Source organism: Dromiciops gliroides, chromosome 3 (assembly GCF_019393635.1).
Source record: "Dromiciops gliroides isolate mDroGli1 chromosome 3, mDroGli1.pri, whole genome shotgun sequence".
Taxonomy (NCBI): Eukaryota; Metazoa; Chordata; class Mammalia; order Microbiotheria; family Microbiotheriidae; genus Dromiciops; species Dromiciops gliroides.
The window spans coordinates 345,331,032-345,352,082 of record NC_057863.1 but is presented as its reverse complement, the minus strand read 5'-3'; the positions used below and the strand labels follow the sequence as shown (position 1 = coordinate 345,352,082).

Here is a 21,051-nt window from a genome sequence, read left to right as displayed (position 1 = left end):
GCATTTGACCATTGCCTTTGATCTTAATAGCTGTTTTATCAGATCATACCTCTGAGAGTATTCAAAAGGGTGCCCAAACTCCCTACTTTTCTAATACTCAGTGACCTCATTAGATCCCATAGGTTTATCATGCCCATGCTGATATGTCAGCTCTCACTCTTCCTTACCCCACATACCCAGTCAGTTGCCAAATCTTGCCATTTTTACCTCAATATCTCCCATACCTGGGGCAGCTAGGTGGCACAGTGGATAGAGCGCCAGCCCTAGAGTCAGTAGGACCCAAGTTCAAATCTGGTCTCAGACACTTACTAGCTGTGTGACCCTGGGCAAATCACTTAACCCCAATTACCTCACCAAAAAAAAAAAATCTCCCATCCTTGATCCTTTCTACTCTCACAGCCACCACCTTAGTTCCTAATTGGCCTCCTGTCTTAGGTCTCAGACCCATTTTCCATATTACTGTCAAAATGATCAAAATGGTTTTACTTAAGAACAGATCTGATTGGGGGATTGCCTGACTCTAAAAACAAAATTACTATTTAGCTTTTAAAGCCATTGACAAGCTACTCCCAATCCATCTTTAAATAAACTTATTCTCCCTTAATACTTCAAATTCAGCAAACTGTCCTTCTGTCTGGTCTTCACAGAACATTTCAACTCCTCTCTCTAAGGCCTTCACACTGGTTGCCCTCATGCCTAAAATACACCCTCTCTGCATCTCCAATTCATAGAATCTCCATCTTCAAAAACAGCTCAAACATTACCTTCTGCACTTAGTTTTTAATGATTACATCAACTGTTAGTGGCCTCCCTCTCAAACTACTTTGAATTTAACGATTTGTACTTTTTTGTCATTGTTATCTGTCCCATTAGAATGTAAGCTCCTTGTGAAAAGAAATACTGTATTTGTATCCCCACTCTTTTACCAATTCATATTCCTGTACTTCTATCAATTCCTGTCACTTCTTAGTGAAATTCAAATACTTCATTACATCCATCCTCAATTAATAGACCCTACCACAAAAACTGCTATGCATCATCCTCTTGAAGGCACTGTTGGAGCAAGCATTTAGTTCAGTCTTTAAAAAGCAAGCCAGAACCTCTGCCACACACCCCTCCTGATTGGAATTCTTTGAAATATACATATGTAATTCTTCCTAAAGACAGGGGAATGAAGATGACTTATGAAGTAATTTCCCCCAGTATAATGTGATGGAAAGATTGATGGACTTGTAGTTGGGAGGTTTGTATTAAAAGCCCAATTCCAACACTCACTGGATGAATGAGCATAGATGGATTAAGGCACTTAGCCAGTTTTTGAGTTTGCAACCTGAGGAAAATAGTACTTGCAAGATTGTGAAGGAAAACATTATGTAAATCTCAAAGTGCTTTATGAATAAAGATAATAATTATACAGGGTGTCCAAAAAGTCAGTGTAGTTTTAAGCTTCTTTAATAGCTATTAAAACTTAAAACTGCACTAAGACTTTGGGGTACCCTGCATGTTTTTTCTCTAGAATAATAGCATCCTATATAAATCAATTTTAAGAGTGGTTGGGGAAAAAATTAAAAATAAATAAAATAAATTAAAATATATAAAACAACAACAACAAAAAAAGTGGTTGGGGTAGAGAAAAGCAGGCTATAGACTTTGAAGTCAAAGATTCAACTAAAAAAGTTCACTTATATCTCTCCTTTAGTAAATATTTTCAAGGTATGTCATTAATGCTAATCAAATTACAATAACGATGTTTCCTCTTTAAAACTATGTGAGAGGACAGCTAGATGGTGCAGTGGTAAAGCACCGGCCCTGGATTCAGGAGTACCCGAGTTCAAATCTGGCCTCACGACAGCTTAACACTTACTAGCTGTGTGACCCTGGGCAAGTCACTTAACCCTCCATTGCCCTGCCCAAAAAAACCCCAAAAACCCAAAAACCAAAAAACTATGTGAGAGAGGAGAGAGGGAGAGAGAGTAAGGAGAGAGAAAGGGTAGAGAGAGAGAGAGAAAGAGGGAGATTGATTGAGATTCTGGGAACTCTTTTGTCCAATTTTTTTTTTGGGGGGGGGGTATATTGTGAATAGGTTTGTGTATGTTTACATTTAGGTTTACTGCACACTGTAAACCCAAGCACACAAAGTAAAACAAACAACTAAAGCTCCCTGAGGGCAAGACACTGATATATAAAGCAGCTACAAGTTTTTCTTTACATACATGAAAAAGTCAATTATACTGTTATCCTATGAGGTATTATTTTCTGCAAACTAAGAATATGCATTTATGACTGTTCAATCACTAACGAGAAATGTAAATTAAAACCATGATGTTTCACCTCAAGACCAAAAACTTGGAAAAAATGATAAAGTATCTTCATGTTCAATGTTGGAAGAGCTATAGGAAGACAGTCATGCTAACTACACTGTTGGTCGATTGAATTATTCCAAACATTCAGAAAAAAAATTTCAAATTATACAAAGTGACCAAATCAAATTGACCCAGTGATGCCAAGTAAGTCCTGCAAAGGAAGATGAAGACAGAAGGAAAGTACTCAGGTAGACCAAAATAAATTCATAGCATAATTTATGGTTGCCAAAACAGTGGGAATGAGGTAGATGCCTATCAATTTTGGAATGACTGAATTATGACATATGAATATAATGGAATATTATTAGGCCATAAAATGCTAAATATGAAACATTGAGAAGACTCATATGCTCTTATACAGAATGAAAAACCAAGAGAATAATATTCAAAATGACCATACTAATGAAAATAAAAATACTAAAAGACATCAGAATTCAAATTAACATAATGGTCAATTTTGATTGCCAAGGACTGGTGAAACATACTTTATTTTCCCCCTCAGCTTTTATTGCTATGTAATTTTTACATCACCTTAATTTCTGAATATAGCTCCTCCCCACTCCCTACCCAGAGAGCCATCCCTTGCAACAAAGAGAAATAAAAAATAAGTTCAGCAAAACTATGACACGGAGTTTTACAGTATATGCAATGTTTCACACTCACAGCTTCTCACCTCTACAAAGAAAGAAGGTACATTTTCTCATTTTTTTCCTAGGATGAAGTTTAGATATTATAATTAATGTGTTGTTTCTCTCCCCACCTCCTTTGCTCCCCCAACCCCTTTACAATATTGGCAAGCACATTTATTTTTTCCTGGCTCTGCTTACTTACATTGAAATCAGTTCATCCAAGTCTGTCTATGCTGTTCTGAATTCTTCAGATTCATATTTTTCATGGCTCAGTAATATTTATACTTTGATCTTGGTAGACAGATGATGGACTATGAATATAGAATGCTACCTATACTTTCAGACATGGTCAATGTATTGGCTTGTTTTACTTAACTTCTTTTGTTACAAGAGAGGTTTCTATCTATGGGGGAGAGAGGGACACTGGGAAATGACAATGATGTAAAAAGAGCAAAAAAGATTGATAATACAAAAAACTGTGCATGTGTAACACTTAGGTGTGTTAGGCTTAAGTGAGAAGATTTCAGCACACTGGTATAAATTAAATATGTGGTTCACTTTGGCATGATCTTTATCCTGAAAGAAAGGACAAAATATGAGAAAATATGGACATCACTGACCTCCATAAGGCATTTTTAGCCACAACAATAACGATCTAGTTGTGTCAAGAAATACATGTTCATTTTTGATGATGCTTATTTCTTAGCTGCTTTCTTAAAATCCCATTCTTTTAACAGTAACACAATGAAATACATGAGAAGAGAACGAAGTCACAATCATCTCAAGTATGAGCATTAATCTCTCATTCAAAAAACATCATTTCTACAATGAAGGTAAAATCTACCTAAACAGATTATTTTTAATAGTAATCATTTAAAAAGTAGAAAGATGTCAGGCATATTTGCTGCGATTGGAGCTATTTCTTCTCCTTTTACAGAGTGTTAAAGGTCTGTAGAGCCTCGACTCTAATCCCTTCATTTTACACATGAAGGAACTGAGGCGCATTCCTGATAGACATTTCTGTAAATCTGCAGGAATATTAATTGGTGTGCTTTATAATCTACTGATATTCCTGGTAAGTACAGTTTGTAAAAATAGTAAACATACATCACATTTATTACTATTAAACTTCTCTAACAACAATTAACTTGTATAAGCAAAGTGTCACTGAGTTAGAAAGACCAATATTAACTAGGCTACAAAAGCATTAGAGGAATAATGCCAATCACCTTAACAGTACTGCCTTCATAACATCTGGAAATTCTATCATTTTATGGTAGATTAGCAAAGTTTCTGAAGCCAGGACTGCCACCCAGTGGCAACACTAAAGTAAAAAGTAACTTGAAAAAAATCATATTTAAGATAATTATGTTTTTCAAATTAATTAAATTTACAGATTTCAATTTTTAAAAGTTCTTTTGGTTCATTGAGTGTCTGCATATAACTGTAGAGACAAAAAGATAAAATAGTTCACATATTTAAGGAACACTGAAGAATTCTTGTTTAAAAAACCAAAGGATCATCCTAACCTTAAACTCCACATAATATTGTCATTATTCATTTTTACTGATTCTCCACCATTTACTAGAGTAACTTTAATAAACATTTAAAATTAATTTTTGATAAACATTTTTTAGTCGGCTGTCTAGCTTAAATTGTCAGGTTTCAATCTTGAGTAAAAACAAAACACTTGATAAGATCTAACCATAAGTAATGATACCAACGTTCCCATGAGGCACCAGAATTAGTCTATTACTATAGTCAGCCCTTAAATTTTACTAGAAACCAATCTGCTTGGTCAGGGGGAGCGACAAACACAAGATCATCTACAAAAATAGGACTTTGAAATAAAATCCCCCGACTACATGAATAAGTCCTGTTTCTCCCACAGAAAAGTAGGACATTCACAAATTCTTCAAAGTAAGGCATATATCTGGAACAAAACACTAGATTTAGTGTTCAGTGTCAACAAGTCCTGACTGTCTCTATTGAAACTAGAAAGCACCAGAGTAGGACATAATTACTTTTTAAAGTACTTCTGATAATGTTGATGTTGCCTAGAAAAAAGTCAAATATCTTACAGTTTATTCTTTTCCCCCCAAACTCTGCCATATCTGATTTTTTATTGGCACAGGACAAAACTATATCCTGAATTGAACCCTTTGGAAAAATGACACTAAGGGTTCATTTCTCGTTTTTAAAAGCTAAATGTATCTCACAGAGATTGCTTTGTTTTCACACAAGTAACAGATGGAGAATAATCAGAAAAGGCCAATTCAGTTCTTTAGGGTATTTCCCCTGTCCCCTCAATAGCTGTAAATTAAAACTCCACAGAATTTCTTCCAACCATCATGTTTTACATGAAACACAGACAGTGAATAAATTTTGAAAAATAATGACAGGCTTATTTGGTATTTACAATGGCTTAGGAGAAAAATGGCACCTGGAAACAATCACTAATCTTTTCCAGTGATTATTGCTATTCAGTTCTACATAGAAAAGATTAATATTTCCAGGGAAATTTATTTTAGAGTATTTCATTATAGGGACACAATATTTTTATACTTCAAGAGACAGTGACAAAAGCAATTGCCTAATATTGCAACCCTGCTAGAAAAATAAAGGATAAGTAATTTAGAATGTCTATAATTTAAAGATGTCTGTCCTTCACTAAACTGATGATGTAAAAATAAAGAACTTATTATTGGAAACAAGAAAAAGGAAAACTGACAATAAAGCTGAAAAATCAAAGATGGAAGCAATTGTTTTACAAAGGTTTGGTTTTTTTAAACATAAAATGGCATATATGTGCATGTGCTATGTTATAATAAAAATACATATGTATTATAGTCAATTTCTTATAGAGTTAAAAACATCGATTTCCAGTCTGGCACAGTGGACCAACATCTTCTTAGTCTTCAATTGCATTTCTAATTTGAAATTTGTGGCAGTTATTTTGGTCATCTTTTTATCATGATAAATGCTTGATGAGATATAATTTTTCTCCTTGTTCACTTGTAAAAATTGGTGCCTTTTTATAATGTTCTACAAGTTCTTCCATGGTGCTGAATTTACGCTGTCCAATGCAGTAAACAGTGTCTTTCAACTGGACTTTAAAATGCTTGTTTTTCCCTTGTGCTTTCAAAGATACTGAGAAATCATTTGGCTAAAAGAAAACAAATAGATATTAGAACTTAATTCACTTTTACTAAAAATTAAAGATATGGCTATCACAGTTTTAATATAGATTATACCTACAATAAATAAATTCTCAGTTATAATATGTGAGACATAATGTATTCCTACCCCCCAAGCAAGATTTCTTGATAAAAATATGGAATAACTATGCTTCATCCACCTCATTACAATGAGTCTCTGGTAACAGAAAACTCTTAGGAAAAAAAAATCTGAATAACCAATGCTTGTCCAGGAAAAAGGAACATGAAGCTTTTCAAGGAAACTTGCAACAACCATCTAAAAAGGCTCCAGAGCAGAAATCTAATTTGTCTTCAAGGTTACACAATAGGAAGTGGTGGTATATTAGGAAACTTTCTGCTAAATATTTTGGCCTTGCAAAAATATGTATTTTTTTTAAAAGAGCAAAATCATTTGCTCTCAAAACTACCACCTCTATGTTCCACAGCAATCCAAAAATCCTTTCCTCAGGTATTTTTCTGAGTTAGAAACACATGACTTTGACCTTACTAAATATATGAAAATACAGTTAGTTGCACATTGACTCACGCTCCCCTGCATATATTCCCCATCATTAGTCCGGTCCTTTTCTCTCATGTCCCACTCCTATGGACAGCAACAGGCTATGATCTGATGATCCAGAGCCACAAGGCAACGGTTATCCCAAGAAACTGTCTAATTCAATATCTATCAAAACCTCATCATGAATATTGAACAGATATTGGGCTAACCATGTATTTTTCCAAATCAGTAAGTTAATTACAATCTTTTTTTTGGGGGGGGGGGGTATAAATATACACAGAGCACCCTCCTCCTTCCCCTCTTTTTTATAACTCTCATACCCAAAGAAAAATTTCCCCTTAATTTCTTTTGAAGTAAAAAAAAAAAAAAAACCTTAATTGTGGTTGTTAAACATAAATACGTTTAATTTGTTTAAGAAAAAAATAAGAAAGAGAATAACAGCTAATAGCACTTTAAGGCTTGTTTAATATGTTAACTCAATTGGTCTTCAACAACTCTGCAAGGTGGGTGCTACCTAATTGTACAGATGAGGAAACTGAAACTAGAAGGTACATTGACTTGGCTAGGGTCACACAGTTAAGTAGATAAGGCAAAATTTGAAGTCAGGTATTCTTGACTGTTCAATGATCTATTCAATGAGCCACTCAGCTGCCTCATTAGGAAAAGGAAAGCAACTAAGTTCTGAAATTAAATTTAATGTGATCAACTTCTTAAGATCCTGAAAATGTCCCCACACCCTTCTTAGAACCTCATCAAGTCTCCATGTACTATTATCTCCTCTCAAATTAACCTTGTTATCTTCAAATTCTGCCCATTTGAGAGGCAGTGTGGCATAATGGATAGAAAGTCAGGAGGACCTGGGTTTCTAATCACACTTTACACTTATTTATTTTGTGGCCCTTTGCAAGAAACAATCTCTCCCAGCTTCAATTTTTCATTCGTAAAAATGGATATAATATATAACTGTAGTATCTACTTCACAGGGTTGTTGGAAAGAACAAATGAAATAACATATGCAAAACACTTGTCAACCAAAATATAACAATGTCAGGTTCGTTAGGTATTTTTTTAACCCCTTTACTTATTTTACTTTTTCAGTATTATTTTCATTACTAGTATTCAAACAGAATTGTTTTCCTTTACTTTAAAATGAAAATAATTATTTTATATTACATTACAAGGTTAAACAAACCTGTACTGTACAGGCTGTGTGGAATTATCGTTTATAATACAGATTTTATCATTGATATTAGTTTTGTTCTGTTTTGAATTTTTCAAGCCTGCCAAATTCCAAACAACATGAGAAGAAACCTGGAATATAGCCTATTTATAAATTGGGACTTTTCTATATTCTTACAGGGAAATCTTTGAATATTTAATTAAAAGACATTTAACTTTCCATTTTTCACAAACACTATCAATTGTGATTTGGTCAATTTCTAATTTTCCCAATTCCTTAGCTTGATACATAAGACAGTATTTATAATGCAAGACCAAACAGCCTAATAAATAATGTCAAATTAGAAGTTTTCTTTACATATTTTCTAGTTCTAAGGGAAACTTGGAACCTGATTGTGATTTATCAATGAAAAATGACTTACTGAAGATTCACTATCCCGAATGAGGAAGTCCCCTTCATTCCCTCTTTCATTCAGTGCCATTTCTGCCTGATGTCTAGTGACTTTCCCATAATACCACGGGTTGCCAGCAAATCTGCCAGTGACTGATGGGCCAATGTAATCACACTGTGGGGGTGATGGTTCCAATCCTGAGGTTAGTTGGCTATTCTGCATGACAGTAACATAGTTCTTTGGCACCAGACCCACTTGCCCATTAATCTTCCGACATTTCCACCACTCAGGGTCATTTTCAGGTTTTTCAATAACATCCATCACTTCTCCTTTCTCAAAATTTAGTTCTTCATCATTGGAGGAGCTGAATGGTAGAGAGCTTGTACACATGTAACACTTGACCACTGTTTAAATTGTGACACAGCTGCTAATTTCTCTGATAAAGAGCCCATATGGTCACCCAAGGACTGTCACTTTCTTCAGTCACATAGTTGAAGGAAACCATCCAACCTGTCCATTATAACTCCCCGACACCAACCCTCACTGCATTTCTCCATGACAACAACCTTTGTCCCTTTTGTCAAAGATAATTCATCCTCCCTCTCTGCCATGTAATTAAATTTCACATAAGCAGGCATGTTGAGGTCATAGAGACGTTCTCCAGGGTCGACAAAACTGTCCTCAGCAGGAGATGCAGAATCTGGCACACTGGGTTTTCTTTTCCACTTTTCCAAATGCCTGTTTACATACAAATAGGGAAGAAAAAAGAAAAGAAAGAAATAATTACCAAAAAGTTATCATTGATCATTGTTCATAAAGTCTTTGAATTTCAATGTGGTGCATCTTTCTATCTGCTCTCAAATGCTTTTTGCCTGTGTAATCCTGAGCAAGTCACTTGACTTCTGTTTGCCTCAGTTTTTTTTCCTTGTAAGATGGGAATAATAACAGCACCACCTCCCGAAGGGTTGTTGTGAGGATGCAAATAATAATTGTAAAGCACTTAGCACAGTGCCTGGCACATAGTAAGCACTATCTAAATGCCCTACGCGATTGTTATAATTATTTTGAAGAACTATATACAAGTAATATGGTATGCTGAACCTTAAATATAAGTATTTTTAAAGCCTTTTCTACTTTTGAAAACTGTACATACAGAGGTAAAAAAAAATAAAACCTAAAGCTATCAATACACAAACCAAATAGCTGTGACTCTTACCAAAAAAAAAAAATTCCCCCAAAGTGGGTATCCATTCATTGAAAGACTAGCTAAACAAATTATGGCATGTGAACATAATGAAATATTACTGTACTGTGAGAAATTAGTAATATGAAGAATTTTTTAAAACTTGGGAAGATCCATATGAAGAGCAAAATAAGCAGAACTATTCATATAACTATAATAATATGGAGGAAAACAGCACTAAGATGCACTTCAAAACTCTGGTCAATGCAACAGCGAACATAGTGACCAATGATGTATACTTCTTATCTCCTGCCAAAGAGGTGGTAGACTACAAGTTTAGAATGAGTCATGCATTCTTAGGTATAGCCAACATACTGAACTATTTTATTAATTAATTATATTTACCTGTTATAAGGCAGAAGGGAGAAAAGGAAGCCATAAGCTAATAAGAAGTCAGGTACTATGCTAAGTATTTTACAATCATTATCTTGTTTTCAAGGTAGGATGTGTTACTGTCTGTTTTATAGCTGAGGAAACTAGGGCAAACAAAGGTTAAATGACTTGCCCCAAATCACAGAGCTAGTAAGTGTTGTGGCTACATTTGAACTCAAATCTTCCTAATTACTCCAGGTCTAGTGCCTTATCCACTCTACCCCTTAGCTGTCTCAAAAAAAGATTCTAATATCACAGGGAAGGGAGAGTACTTTGTTTTTTCTTAAAGCACCAATAGTTGAAAATAAACAGACTTTAATTTACTAGAAATTATCAAAAATCAGTCAACTCTGGAAGTAAAATATGCTGATTATAAAAGTATTCTTTAATCATTATTGTTCTGTGTATTTCAGAAATTCTAAAGAAATCACCTCTAAACCCAAATGAACATATTAAATTAGAAGAACTACACCAGCAAACTCAACTGAAGTCTCAGAGAGAACAAAATAACAGTGGATGCTCATTTTATCCTTAAAAGTGGAAATGCAGGTAAGTATCTTATGCTACTGATCACTTCAACTTTCATACTTCAGTCAGAAGACAGGTAAGATGCCTTGTTTACAATGAGAGGTGTGGACTACTGGCCAGTGATTGTAGTGTCCTATTGTTACACCAAATCTTTAAGTTGACAATCTCACTGATGTATCAAATGAGAGAATAAATATGAAAGTACTTCCAGAAGTTAAACATCATACAAATGTAATGTATTTCTGTTCATTACCTTCTGGCTCAAGTCAAGGACTAGCAGAGGAACTGGGGGGAGGGACAGAGGAAGAGGTATTAAACATACAAAAAAGATTCAATTGATTTTTAAATGTTGGAGTAATTCAAGCATGTTTCCATTCCGTAAATAAACAGATAACTCTCATTATACACTTGGCTCCCATAAAAGTCAAAATCCCTACTCCATATATATATATATATCTTTATCTTTTTTTTTTTACCCTCTTCCCAATCACAGTTAAATATCATCTTTCTTTACTTTAATCACTCCTTGATAGGTCAGCCTGTTCTTAATCTATTAATCAACCTTCTATTGCTCCAAACTTCATAACCTATTTTTTGCCATTTGTTTTGGCATCAAACTCCACTTATAATTCTTGCTTGTGGAAGGTCCACTAAGAAAGTATCCATAAGTCAATTATGGCCATTTATATATACTAGATTAAGGAGAAAATAGAGCATAAGTGGAAAGTGTGGTATTTGAAAATGATTGCTAGGTTAAGTCCATAATAAAAACAAATGATTTTTTAAAAAAGAAAATGATTCCTAAAATATCTGGATTCTGTGAAATGAAGGAAATGTATCTACCTAAAGGCTAATCTTTTTCATGGTGTGGTCAAAAAAAGGTCAGAGAGATAACCACAGAGTTAATATCTACCCTCCCACTGGCTCTGGAACCAGAAACGACTGGTTAAGAAAATTGTGACCTCTTTTCTTCTTTTTTTTTTTTTTTGGTGAGGCAACTGGGGTTAAGTGACTTGCCTAGGGTCACAGAGCTAGTAAGTGTTAAGTGTCTGAGGCCACATTTGAACTCAGGTCTTCCTGACTCCAGGGCCTGCCACCTAGCTGCCCCTTCTGACCTGTTTCTTAAGGCTTTTCTGTGATGGGGATCCTCTAGCCATATACCATATCTTCTTTCTGAATTCTTGCCAGGCTGCTACTTTTTTACGGCATCTTAGATTTAAAGGGGAGGTAATCCGGGGTCTGTGAACTTATTTTTATAATTTTATTTCAATATAATTATCTTCCTTTGAAATCCTATATATTTTACTTTATGCCCTTAAAATATTATTCTGATGCAATATTATTGTGATATAAGAAATGACAAGCAGGATGACTTCAGAAAAACCTGGAAAGACTTACACGAACTAATGTATAGTGAAGTGAGCAGAATCAGGGAAACATTGCACAGTGACAGCAATATTGTTCAATGAGGAACTGTTAATGACCTATTTTCAGCAATAAAATGATCTAAGACAATCCCAAAGGACTAATGATGAAACATACTATCCACTGCCAGAGAAAGAACTGATATTGATTGAACACAGATAAAAACATGCTGTTTTTCACTTTCTTTCATTTTCTTTTATTAGTCTTATATAAAATCACTAATGTGGAAATGTTTTACATAATTGCACATGTATAACCTATATCTGATAGCTTACGCCTCAAGGAGGGGGGAAGAATAGAATTTGGAACTCAAAACTTTAAATAAAAATAAAAATGTTTATTGAAAATATTTTTCTAAGAAGGGGTCCAAAGGCTTCACCAGAAAGCCCAAGGGATCTATGACACAAAAAAAAGTTTAAGAATTTCTGCTCTCAAGGGTACCTAACGCAATTCCTTACTACATATGGAGCATCTCTTCCAAAATATCCCTAACTTCCCTCAAGGCTTGAGCTCAAGTACCACCTCTTAACAGGAAATTGACCCTCCCCCCAGCGTCCAGATACTAATGCCCTTCCTCTAAAATAACTTTATATTTCCTTTGTATATATTTTGAATTTCATTTAGTTTTCTGTGTATGCTGCTTTCCTGCCAAACAATGTAAGCTCCCTGAGGAAAAGGACTTACTAGCATTTAGCATAGTACAGCACATAGCCTGGGAAGCAATTAATAAATGCTTAATGAATAAATGAATCTCTCACAAACGGTCATTCACTGGACAGTTCTAAGTGTTAAAAGCTGAAATCTGCCTCTCTATAATTTCTACCCATCAATTCTCATCCTATGTTCTATGACTACACAGAGTAAACATACATATTCCTTCTTTCCCATGACAGATCTTCAAATATCTGAGTTAACTAAGTTCTTCTCTCAAGTTTCTTAATCCATTCCACCAAATAATAAAAGCTGTTTTTATAGTACTTTAAAGTTTGCAAAGCATTTCCCAAGCATTGTCTCATTTGAGCTACACAAGAGTTCTGTAAAGTACATAGCACACATATTGTTATCCTCATTTTAGAAAAGAAAAAAATTATTTGCCTAGGGTCAGAAAGCTAGTGAGCTGAAGGGAGAACACCTTCCCTTCTCCTCCTCCCTTATCTAGCTTCTGAGAGTAAATAGAAAGTTCCTGGGTAACTTTTTTCTCTGCTTCCTCAAATGCCTCTGGCATAGGGGAAACTGATTAACACCACTAAGTTTTACAGAAAAATAAAACACATATGTTGATCAAATCAGACCTAAATGATCACAGTCTACAGAAGACACATACAGATTAAGTTCATGTTTTATGTCAGTAAACTTAAATATTATTTTATTATATAACATCAAAACAATCAGTATTTTAGTCGGTAACCAGTTTTAGCAACTTGTCCAAAATGCTCAAACACATGCAAAAATATCAACTTCTATTGGTTACAGATTGTAATAGTGTTCATTTTAAATTATCGTGACCAATATTTAGCTTCTGCTAATCTGTATCTTTTTTCCTCCAAAGTCTAAAAAAAACTGATAAAATATTTCAAAATTCAAAGATAATAACTAAAAATTCAAGCTCCTTTGTGTGAGCTTGTTTGTATGAACCTTAGTCATTTCTGTGGTTTACCAAAGTTTGTATTTTACTTTAAATGTTGATTTTAGGAGAAAAAATTAGTATACTGTATCTAAATTAAACATCTAGATCTTTAATAAACTCTCTATTCACATCTCTTTGTCACTAGTCACTCTAAAGTACTTTAAGTAATCAAGTAATCTAGCTTCACCTAAGGCAGAACTAATTTCATTTAAAACTCCACATAATTAGCCACATATTTCATAACAAAAAATGAAAAACATCAACTTTACGACAAAACATAAATAGGCTAGGTCTTTCCATGGAACATTTACATCTTTACAAGGAAAAAATCTAGCTCAAAAAAACACAAATACTGAAACAGATCTAAGGAGCTAATAACAACTAAACTTACTGAAAAAGTCTTTAATGATGTTCAACCAATCCATTTTGTTCAAAATCCCGTGTTCTCTTTCTTGCAGTTGGTCATATAGCTCGGGATAATTCTTAGTGAGCTTCCTGGTCTGTTCTTCAATACTGAAACTCCCCACACCCAATCCATGTGACTTGGCCCATACCCAAACAATAAAAGTTTTTCTGAGGCTTCTCCCATTCCGAAACTTTTGATCTTCACTAGAACTTGTTTAACAAGTATATCATGTCTACCACAAAAAACACTCTAACTTTCAAATGTACAAAAAATTTTAAACTGTTTTAAGCATTTGATAATATTTACTAAAGTGAAATTTTTTTCCTTGCTAGTACTAAGTCCTATATACCCTTTTGGAGATAGTCCTTTTTGGTATTTTTCCTTTATTTTTCTGTTTGACTATTAGTAACCAGTATAATCTGGAGCAGCCCAGTCCATTAATTACTTTGGGGAATTTCCAAGGTAACAAATGGTTAGGTGCAAAAGTTTAAAGTACAGGGAAATGGTTGGCTGGATGAAATCGCCAGATTATTATCATCATTCCAGCTTTATGAACAAATGACTTAAAATAGATTTCATAGAGCTCTTTAAGTTCCCTTAAAAAGGCAGCCTCACATAAGTGAAAAGAAAGGAATCATACGCTAGTTAGTCATGGCTTAAACAACTGACCAATACTGTGAGGAAAATATTAAGGTTTTTCTTATATAAACAAGTCATTTTAAAGATACCTAATTAGGTTTTTGAAAAACTATATGAATAAGCACTAAAATCAGCATTCCCCCCCATCACCCTAATTTTTAAAAAGTCCTTTGCTAAATGTCAAATGGGCTTTTACCCTATTTTCCTAATAATGTCTAGTCATTTTTTAAAAAATTGGGCCAGTTGTACATGTCCTTGACCCTTCCTGTACATTCACCAGTAACACCAATATCCTTGGCTGATAAAGGGAGTTTACTTGCTCTTTCCAAGTCCTTAAATTAGCATGTACACACAGTTTTGTGGGAATACAGAGTTTTAAAAGATCAGAAATTATTGGTTCTGATTCTGGCTTTACCAGTTACTATGAATAAATCACCTAAACCCCTAAGAACAATGTTCGTATTTTGAACACCCAAGCAAAAGTTATTTCAAATGTATCATCTGATGATCACTGATCATCTGGCTAATATTCTGTGCTTAAAAATCACTCTGGAATGTTAATGATTTTATGCTTGGAAATTATTTGCTTTTTGTATTGTATCACTCTAAATCTGTGATGAATTTTATTACTCTTTTGGAAATGTTACAATTGTCTTTGTTCAAAAGAATTAGATTTTATTTTTATTATTCATAATAATTAAAATGAAAAAGTAGGGTAACAACGACATCCTTCAAGAGGATACATGAGAAACAATAAAAATTAATTTAAGACAGTCAGTGATAAAACACAAAATTATTTTGTTCAAGCCAATTACATTAGCTACCAAAATTATCTTTCCAAGTAGAAATTCTTCAACATTCTTGTCTGCATATGTACAAAGCACAATATTAGGTAATAGCATGTTTTCCTGAATACCAACAATCAAATCCAGTCCCTCCCCAACTCCTTTCCTGTCAGCCAAGAGGGAAAGGAAAAAGAACAGAGGTCAATCCTCACCCCTCCACACTTCCTTCCTCTCAGCTTAGCCAAGGGAAGAGTAAAGCAAGGACCTCTCTGTTTTCTTGCACCAACAAAGGGATCCTGAGAAAAAGGAATCAGAGAAGGAAAGAAACAGGAGAAAAAAAAGAGGGAGGGACTGTAAAAGGCTAATTATCTGTGGTTGGCTACATATGATTCCATAATTAAAACTACAATAAAAAAAATTGAGATTATTGTTTTTTAAAGTTGAGATTCCTAACAAGGAAACGAGTATCTTAAATACTAGTCTAAATATTAATCTAATAACTTGTACTACATTTAAACTTTAAGTGAGATATCTTTTTATGCTCAATTAGGGCACAGGACCTACCTGCAGTCCTCTGACCTGGGTATGTTCAATATCTACAGGCCTAAGATTGTCTTTACTGAGCTCGTACTAAAGATGGGAACAGACAGTAAACACCACAGGATAACAGGTCTAAAAGTCATAAATTTAGAGGTCATCCAGTCCGGCCCTCTCATTTTACAGACAGAGAAAGTTCTCAAGACTCAAGGAGGTGAAGTGACTTGGCCAGGGTGACATCAAGTAATAAGGATTAGAAGTAGGACATGAGTCCAGCTTCTCTGACTTGCACAGTGATTTTTCCACTGTACCATGCAGCTCTGCTATACCCCAGAATCAGTCTACAATCCTGTTCATTACGGTCATTCTTGCTGACTTTAGCATTACAAATTCTAGAAACAGCTTGTTCAAAACTACAGTAAATTGTATGGAGTAACACGGAAGGGCAGACTGATGTCTTTTAATGTGAACTGTTCTACCTAAATCTATATTATTTGAACAACTCTCTCCTATAATGCTGACTCTTGGACGTGGGCCTACCTGATTAACCTGGTTCCCATTAACATACCCATGTATTTTAATCAATTTCAACAAACATTTATGAGCCATCTACTAACACTTACCTAAGTGTCACAGTGGATAGAGTGCCAGGCCTGGAGTCAGGAAGAGCTAAGTTCAAATCTGTCCTCAGACACTAGCTGTGTGACCGTGGGTAAGTCACTTAATCCTGTTTGCCTCAAGTTTCCTCATCTTTAAAATGAGCTGGAGGGGCAGCTAGGTGGCACAGTGGATAAAGCATGGTCCCTGGATTCAGGAGGATCTGAGTTCAAATCTGGCCTCAGACACTTGACACTTACTAGCTATGTGATCCTGGACAAATCACTTAATCTTCATTGCCTCGCCCCCCTCCCCCCCCAAAATTGTTTTTTAAATGAGCTGGAGAAGGAAATGGCAAACCACTCCAGTATCTTTGCCAAGAAAAACCCCAAATGGGGTCATAAAGAGTTGGACACAACTGAACACTTACCTAAAGTATCCTTTAGATTTTTTACAATAGAAGCTTTTCTAGCACTGTTTTTCCTTTCAACATAGTTAGAAGGAACAAAACCAGTTCTGTTCATAGAATTTCGAACTCTCCACCAGGACTTTGAATCATCCAATAGCCAAAGCCTTTCATTCTTCTTGATGTCAAGCTCTTGCTCTTGTTGAGCCACATAATCAAATTTGGCTACCACCACCACCTCTTCTGCCATCTTCTAGTCGCTTTGGCACTGTCAATATAAAAGGCATAAAAATTAAAAATTATTCTCTCCAAAAGATCCTCACCTGTTAAGACAAAATGCCAAGAAATCAGAACTGAAGACAGTATTTTATGTATGATCCTTTTTATATGCTGGTTTTAATTTGGATTTTTCAAATCCCAAATTTTAAAATCTGTGTGTTGTCTGTATTATTTTTTAAAAGAGCTTGAATTTCTAATTTGACATGGTATCAGAACATTTGAAGGAAGGCATACCTGTTAGCAAATTGCTGTACAAATTGCTATTTCACAATTAATTTGTCCTGTATACAGGGTCAAAAATAGGAGCCAGCAAAGGAGACAGAAAGAGAGTTAGAGGTATTGTCTTGGTAACCAGGGAGATAAAAGCATCCAGAAAGAAGATGAAATCAGAAATGTCAAATGCTGCAGAAAGACCAAGAGTTACAGGACAGTAGATTTAGAAATGGCAGGGAACTTAACAGTTATTTACTCCAACTCCTTCAGTTTATAGATGAATTGTAGCCTAAAGAGCCTAAGTGACTTATTTAAGATCACACCTAGTATTTGAACCCTAGTCCTCTGAATCCATCTAAAGTGTTACAATATCACATTGCCTTCCATGAAGGATAAAAACTGGGGACACACACAGTGAATTTCCTTTTCTTTTATCTTCATTAGTTTACTAAGCCTTCATGGCCTTCATGCAATAAGGAAATGAATTCAGTTTTAGTCAAAATACCATTGTCTCATCTTTAGCAACTTATGCTTTTAAGAAAGGCAAATATTAAGGCAGCCTGCAGCACAAAAAAGCAGAGCTCAATCAGAAAGACATCAGTATTTTTAAGAGATTTTTTGTTTAATAATGAATAAAAAAATATTTATAAGTTTTTAAACCCGCATTTCCTCAGATCTCTCCAAACCAATGCTATTTTAAAAAAACATAATAAAATTTTGTCAATCACTACTTAGCTCCTTATTAATATGCTCATCTGTGACTAAAACTTCATTCTTTTTTTAAAAAAATTTCTTATATCTAAAACAGGATTTAAAATTACATATTCAAAGTACTCTTCAAAATCAAAACTACAATCATATGAAAAAATGCTCTAATTGGTTAGAGAAATACAAAATAAAACAACTCTGAGGTAGCACCTCACACCTATCAAATTGGCTAATATGACAGAAAAGGAAAATGATAAATGTTGGAAGGGATGTGGAAAAATTGCACTGATGCAATGTTGGTGGAGTTGTGAACTGATCCAACCATTAGGGAGAGGAATTTGGAACTACACCCAAAGGGCGCACACCCTTTGTATGAAATGTGTATACCCCTTTACTCAGCAATACCACTACTAGGTCTGAATCCCAAAGATATCATAAAATAAGGGAAAAGAACCTCTAGGAACAAAAATATTTACAGCAGCTCTTTTTGTGCTGGCACAGAATTGGAAATTATGGGGATACTGATTAATTGGGGAATGACTGAACAAGTTGTGATACAGGATTGTAATGGAATAGAAATGATGAGCAGGATGGTTTCAGAAAAATATGGGAAGACATATGAAATGATGCAAAGTAAAGTGAGGAAAACTAAGAAAACATTATACACAATAAGAACAATATTGTGCAAAGATCAACTGTCAATGACTTAACTGTTCTTAGCAATATAATGTTCTAAGACTATTACAAAGGATGTATGATAGAAAATGCTCTCCACATCCAAAAAAAGAACTGACGCAGTCTGAATGCAGACTGAAGCATACTTTTTGTTTTTAACTTTATTGGAGGGGAGGGGAGGGTGTTGGTCTGTGTTTTCTCTTGCAGCATGGCTAATATGGAAATGTTTTCCATGACTTCACATGCATAATCTATATCACGTTGCTTACCTTTTCAAGGAAAGGGCAAGAGAAGGAGAAAATTTGGAACTCAAAATTTTTTAAAAAACCAAATGTCAAAAAAACCTTTTACATGTAATTCAGAAAAAATTAAATTAAATTAAATTAAAATGAAAGATGTGAAGGCCACTAAAAACAAGGTACTTGTTATATGTGATATACGTGTAAATGTGTATGCATACACAAATATGCATATCACTTTGACAGTGAAATTAAATAAATACATAAAGAACCCAAAACAAAAACAATGAAGTAGCATTCAATACTCAAAGTGTACCTGTGTACCTAAAGTATATTCTCTATATTGCTCTAGGCTAAGTCCATACCATAAAAAACTGCAGTGTAATGCATTATCATTAAGGGGGTATAGCATTAAAAGAAACCTAAGAGGATCAATGAACTCGTCACTCATTTTAAAAATGAAACAACTGAGCAAAATCTGAAATAAGATCATTTCCATAAATATACATTTTCTTAGGTTAGGGACATTCTAACTCAAGTAATACATTAAAGCTAATCAAACTGAATTAAGTTCCTTCATGTAGTACTTAAATATAAGGAAGCGAGGGGGCACAGTGGACAGGGCACTGGACCTAGAGTTAAGACATGAATTCAAAACTGTCTTTGGACATTAACTAGCTGTGACCCTGAGAAAATTATTTAACATTCCCTCGACTGTAAAATCAGGATAATAACAGCACCTAACTACCAGTGGCATTGGGAGGATCAAACGAGATAATATTTGTAAACACTGAGCACAGTGCCTGCCACATAGTAGGTAATTCATAAATGCTAGCTTAGCACGGGCCCTGGATTCAGGAGGACTTGAGTTCAAATCCACCCTCAGACACTTGACACTAGCTGTGTGACCTGAGGCAAGTCACTTAACCCTAACTGCCCTGCAAATAAATAAATGCTAGCTTAAAAAAATACTTTTCAAAGATCAATTTTAAATCTTAGAAGAAAATATCTGCAACAATTAAATGGTCCTTGGCAATCTATGCCTATGACTACGATTCACATCATTCCTCTAGCCTGGAATGCTACTTACACACTTTGGGATAAGGATTTCAAGTTAAGATATATACAACAACTTAAAAAATAGTTTGACCTCCAAAACTGCAAAATCACAATCTAGTTCATAAAGCAACAAGCCATAGAAATCACATGACAGGTGTCTATGTTGATTAAGCAATAAAATGATTCAACTGTACAGTCTGAGACAAATAATGAGTACATCCTTCCCTTACCATCTCTCACCAGAAAGTACAATCTCTGAATAATTCATAATTTCAAGATTACAAGACTGTATACCAAACAGTTTTCTGGTTTGTTATCAAATATCCAGGTACTTTTTGAGAAGGAAGAGACCTTAAAGTTCACCACCCAAATAGGCTGTAACTTTCCCAAGACCATACAAGCTAGAGGGAGAGTTAAAACTCAGTTCTCAACTCTGGTCCTATATGTTTTAGGCTCCACCCCACTCTGACCAAACTCATTCTAAATGACAGACGTATCCTTCAGATATGCTACAGAGATCAGTGCTTTAATAGTGTAAAGCTACAGTGAGGCTTTCAGAACACTCTGTACAATTACATATGACCTGCCATTGCCCAGATAAGTGTCAAATACTCTATTAAACATAAAACTGCCAAGGCTCAGTTTGGATTACCCAAAAAAGTAGGAGGGTCCCTAACTAGGTGCTAAGTATTTAATGTGTGGGGTTGTCACTTGTACTTTTTTTTTTTTAGTACTCCCACAGAACCTAGAACATTATCCAAAATTTGAAAATACATGTAACCTCAAATAGTCCACAGAACAATTGCAAAAATCAATTGTTGATAACCATATGAAAGACTACTCACTAATAAGAGAAACACAATTGTAAAAAATCTCAAGTTTCATTTTTAAAAATTATAAAGGGGCGGCTAGGTGGCGCAGTGGATAAGCACCGGCCCTGGATTCAGGAGTACCTGAGTTCAAAATCCGTCTCAGACTCTTGACACTTACTAGCTGTGTGACCCTGGGCAAGTCACTTAACCCCCGTTGCCCC

At 34.8% G+C, this 21,051-nt stretch overlaps 1 protein-coding gene across 1 annotated transcript in view; it reads right to left on the bottom strand.

Annotated features, from left to right (window-relative positions):
- Positions 1–1,911: 1,911 nt before the first annotated feature.
- NCK1 (NCK adaptor protein 1) overlaps positions 1,912–21,051 on the bottom strand; it is an 86,218-nt gene continuing 67,078 nt past the window's right edge. The window contains 8 exon segments of the mRNA XM_043996138.1: positions 1,912–6,158; positions 8,311–8,656; positions 8,658–8,699; positions 8,701–8,743; positions 8,746–8,775; positions 8,778–8,813; positions 8,816–9,005; positions 16,859–17,113. Of these exon segments, the coding sequence (XP_043852073.1) occupies positions 5,964–6,158; positions 8,311–8,656; positions 8,658–8,699; positions 8,701–8,743; positions 8,746–8,775; positions 8,778–8,813; positions 8,816–9,005; positions 16,859–17,095 (1,119 nt within the window). The 5' untranslated portion in view covers positions 17,096–17,113 and the 3' untranslated portion in view covers positions 1,912–5,963.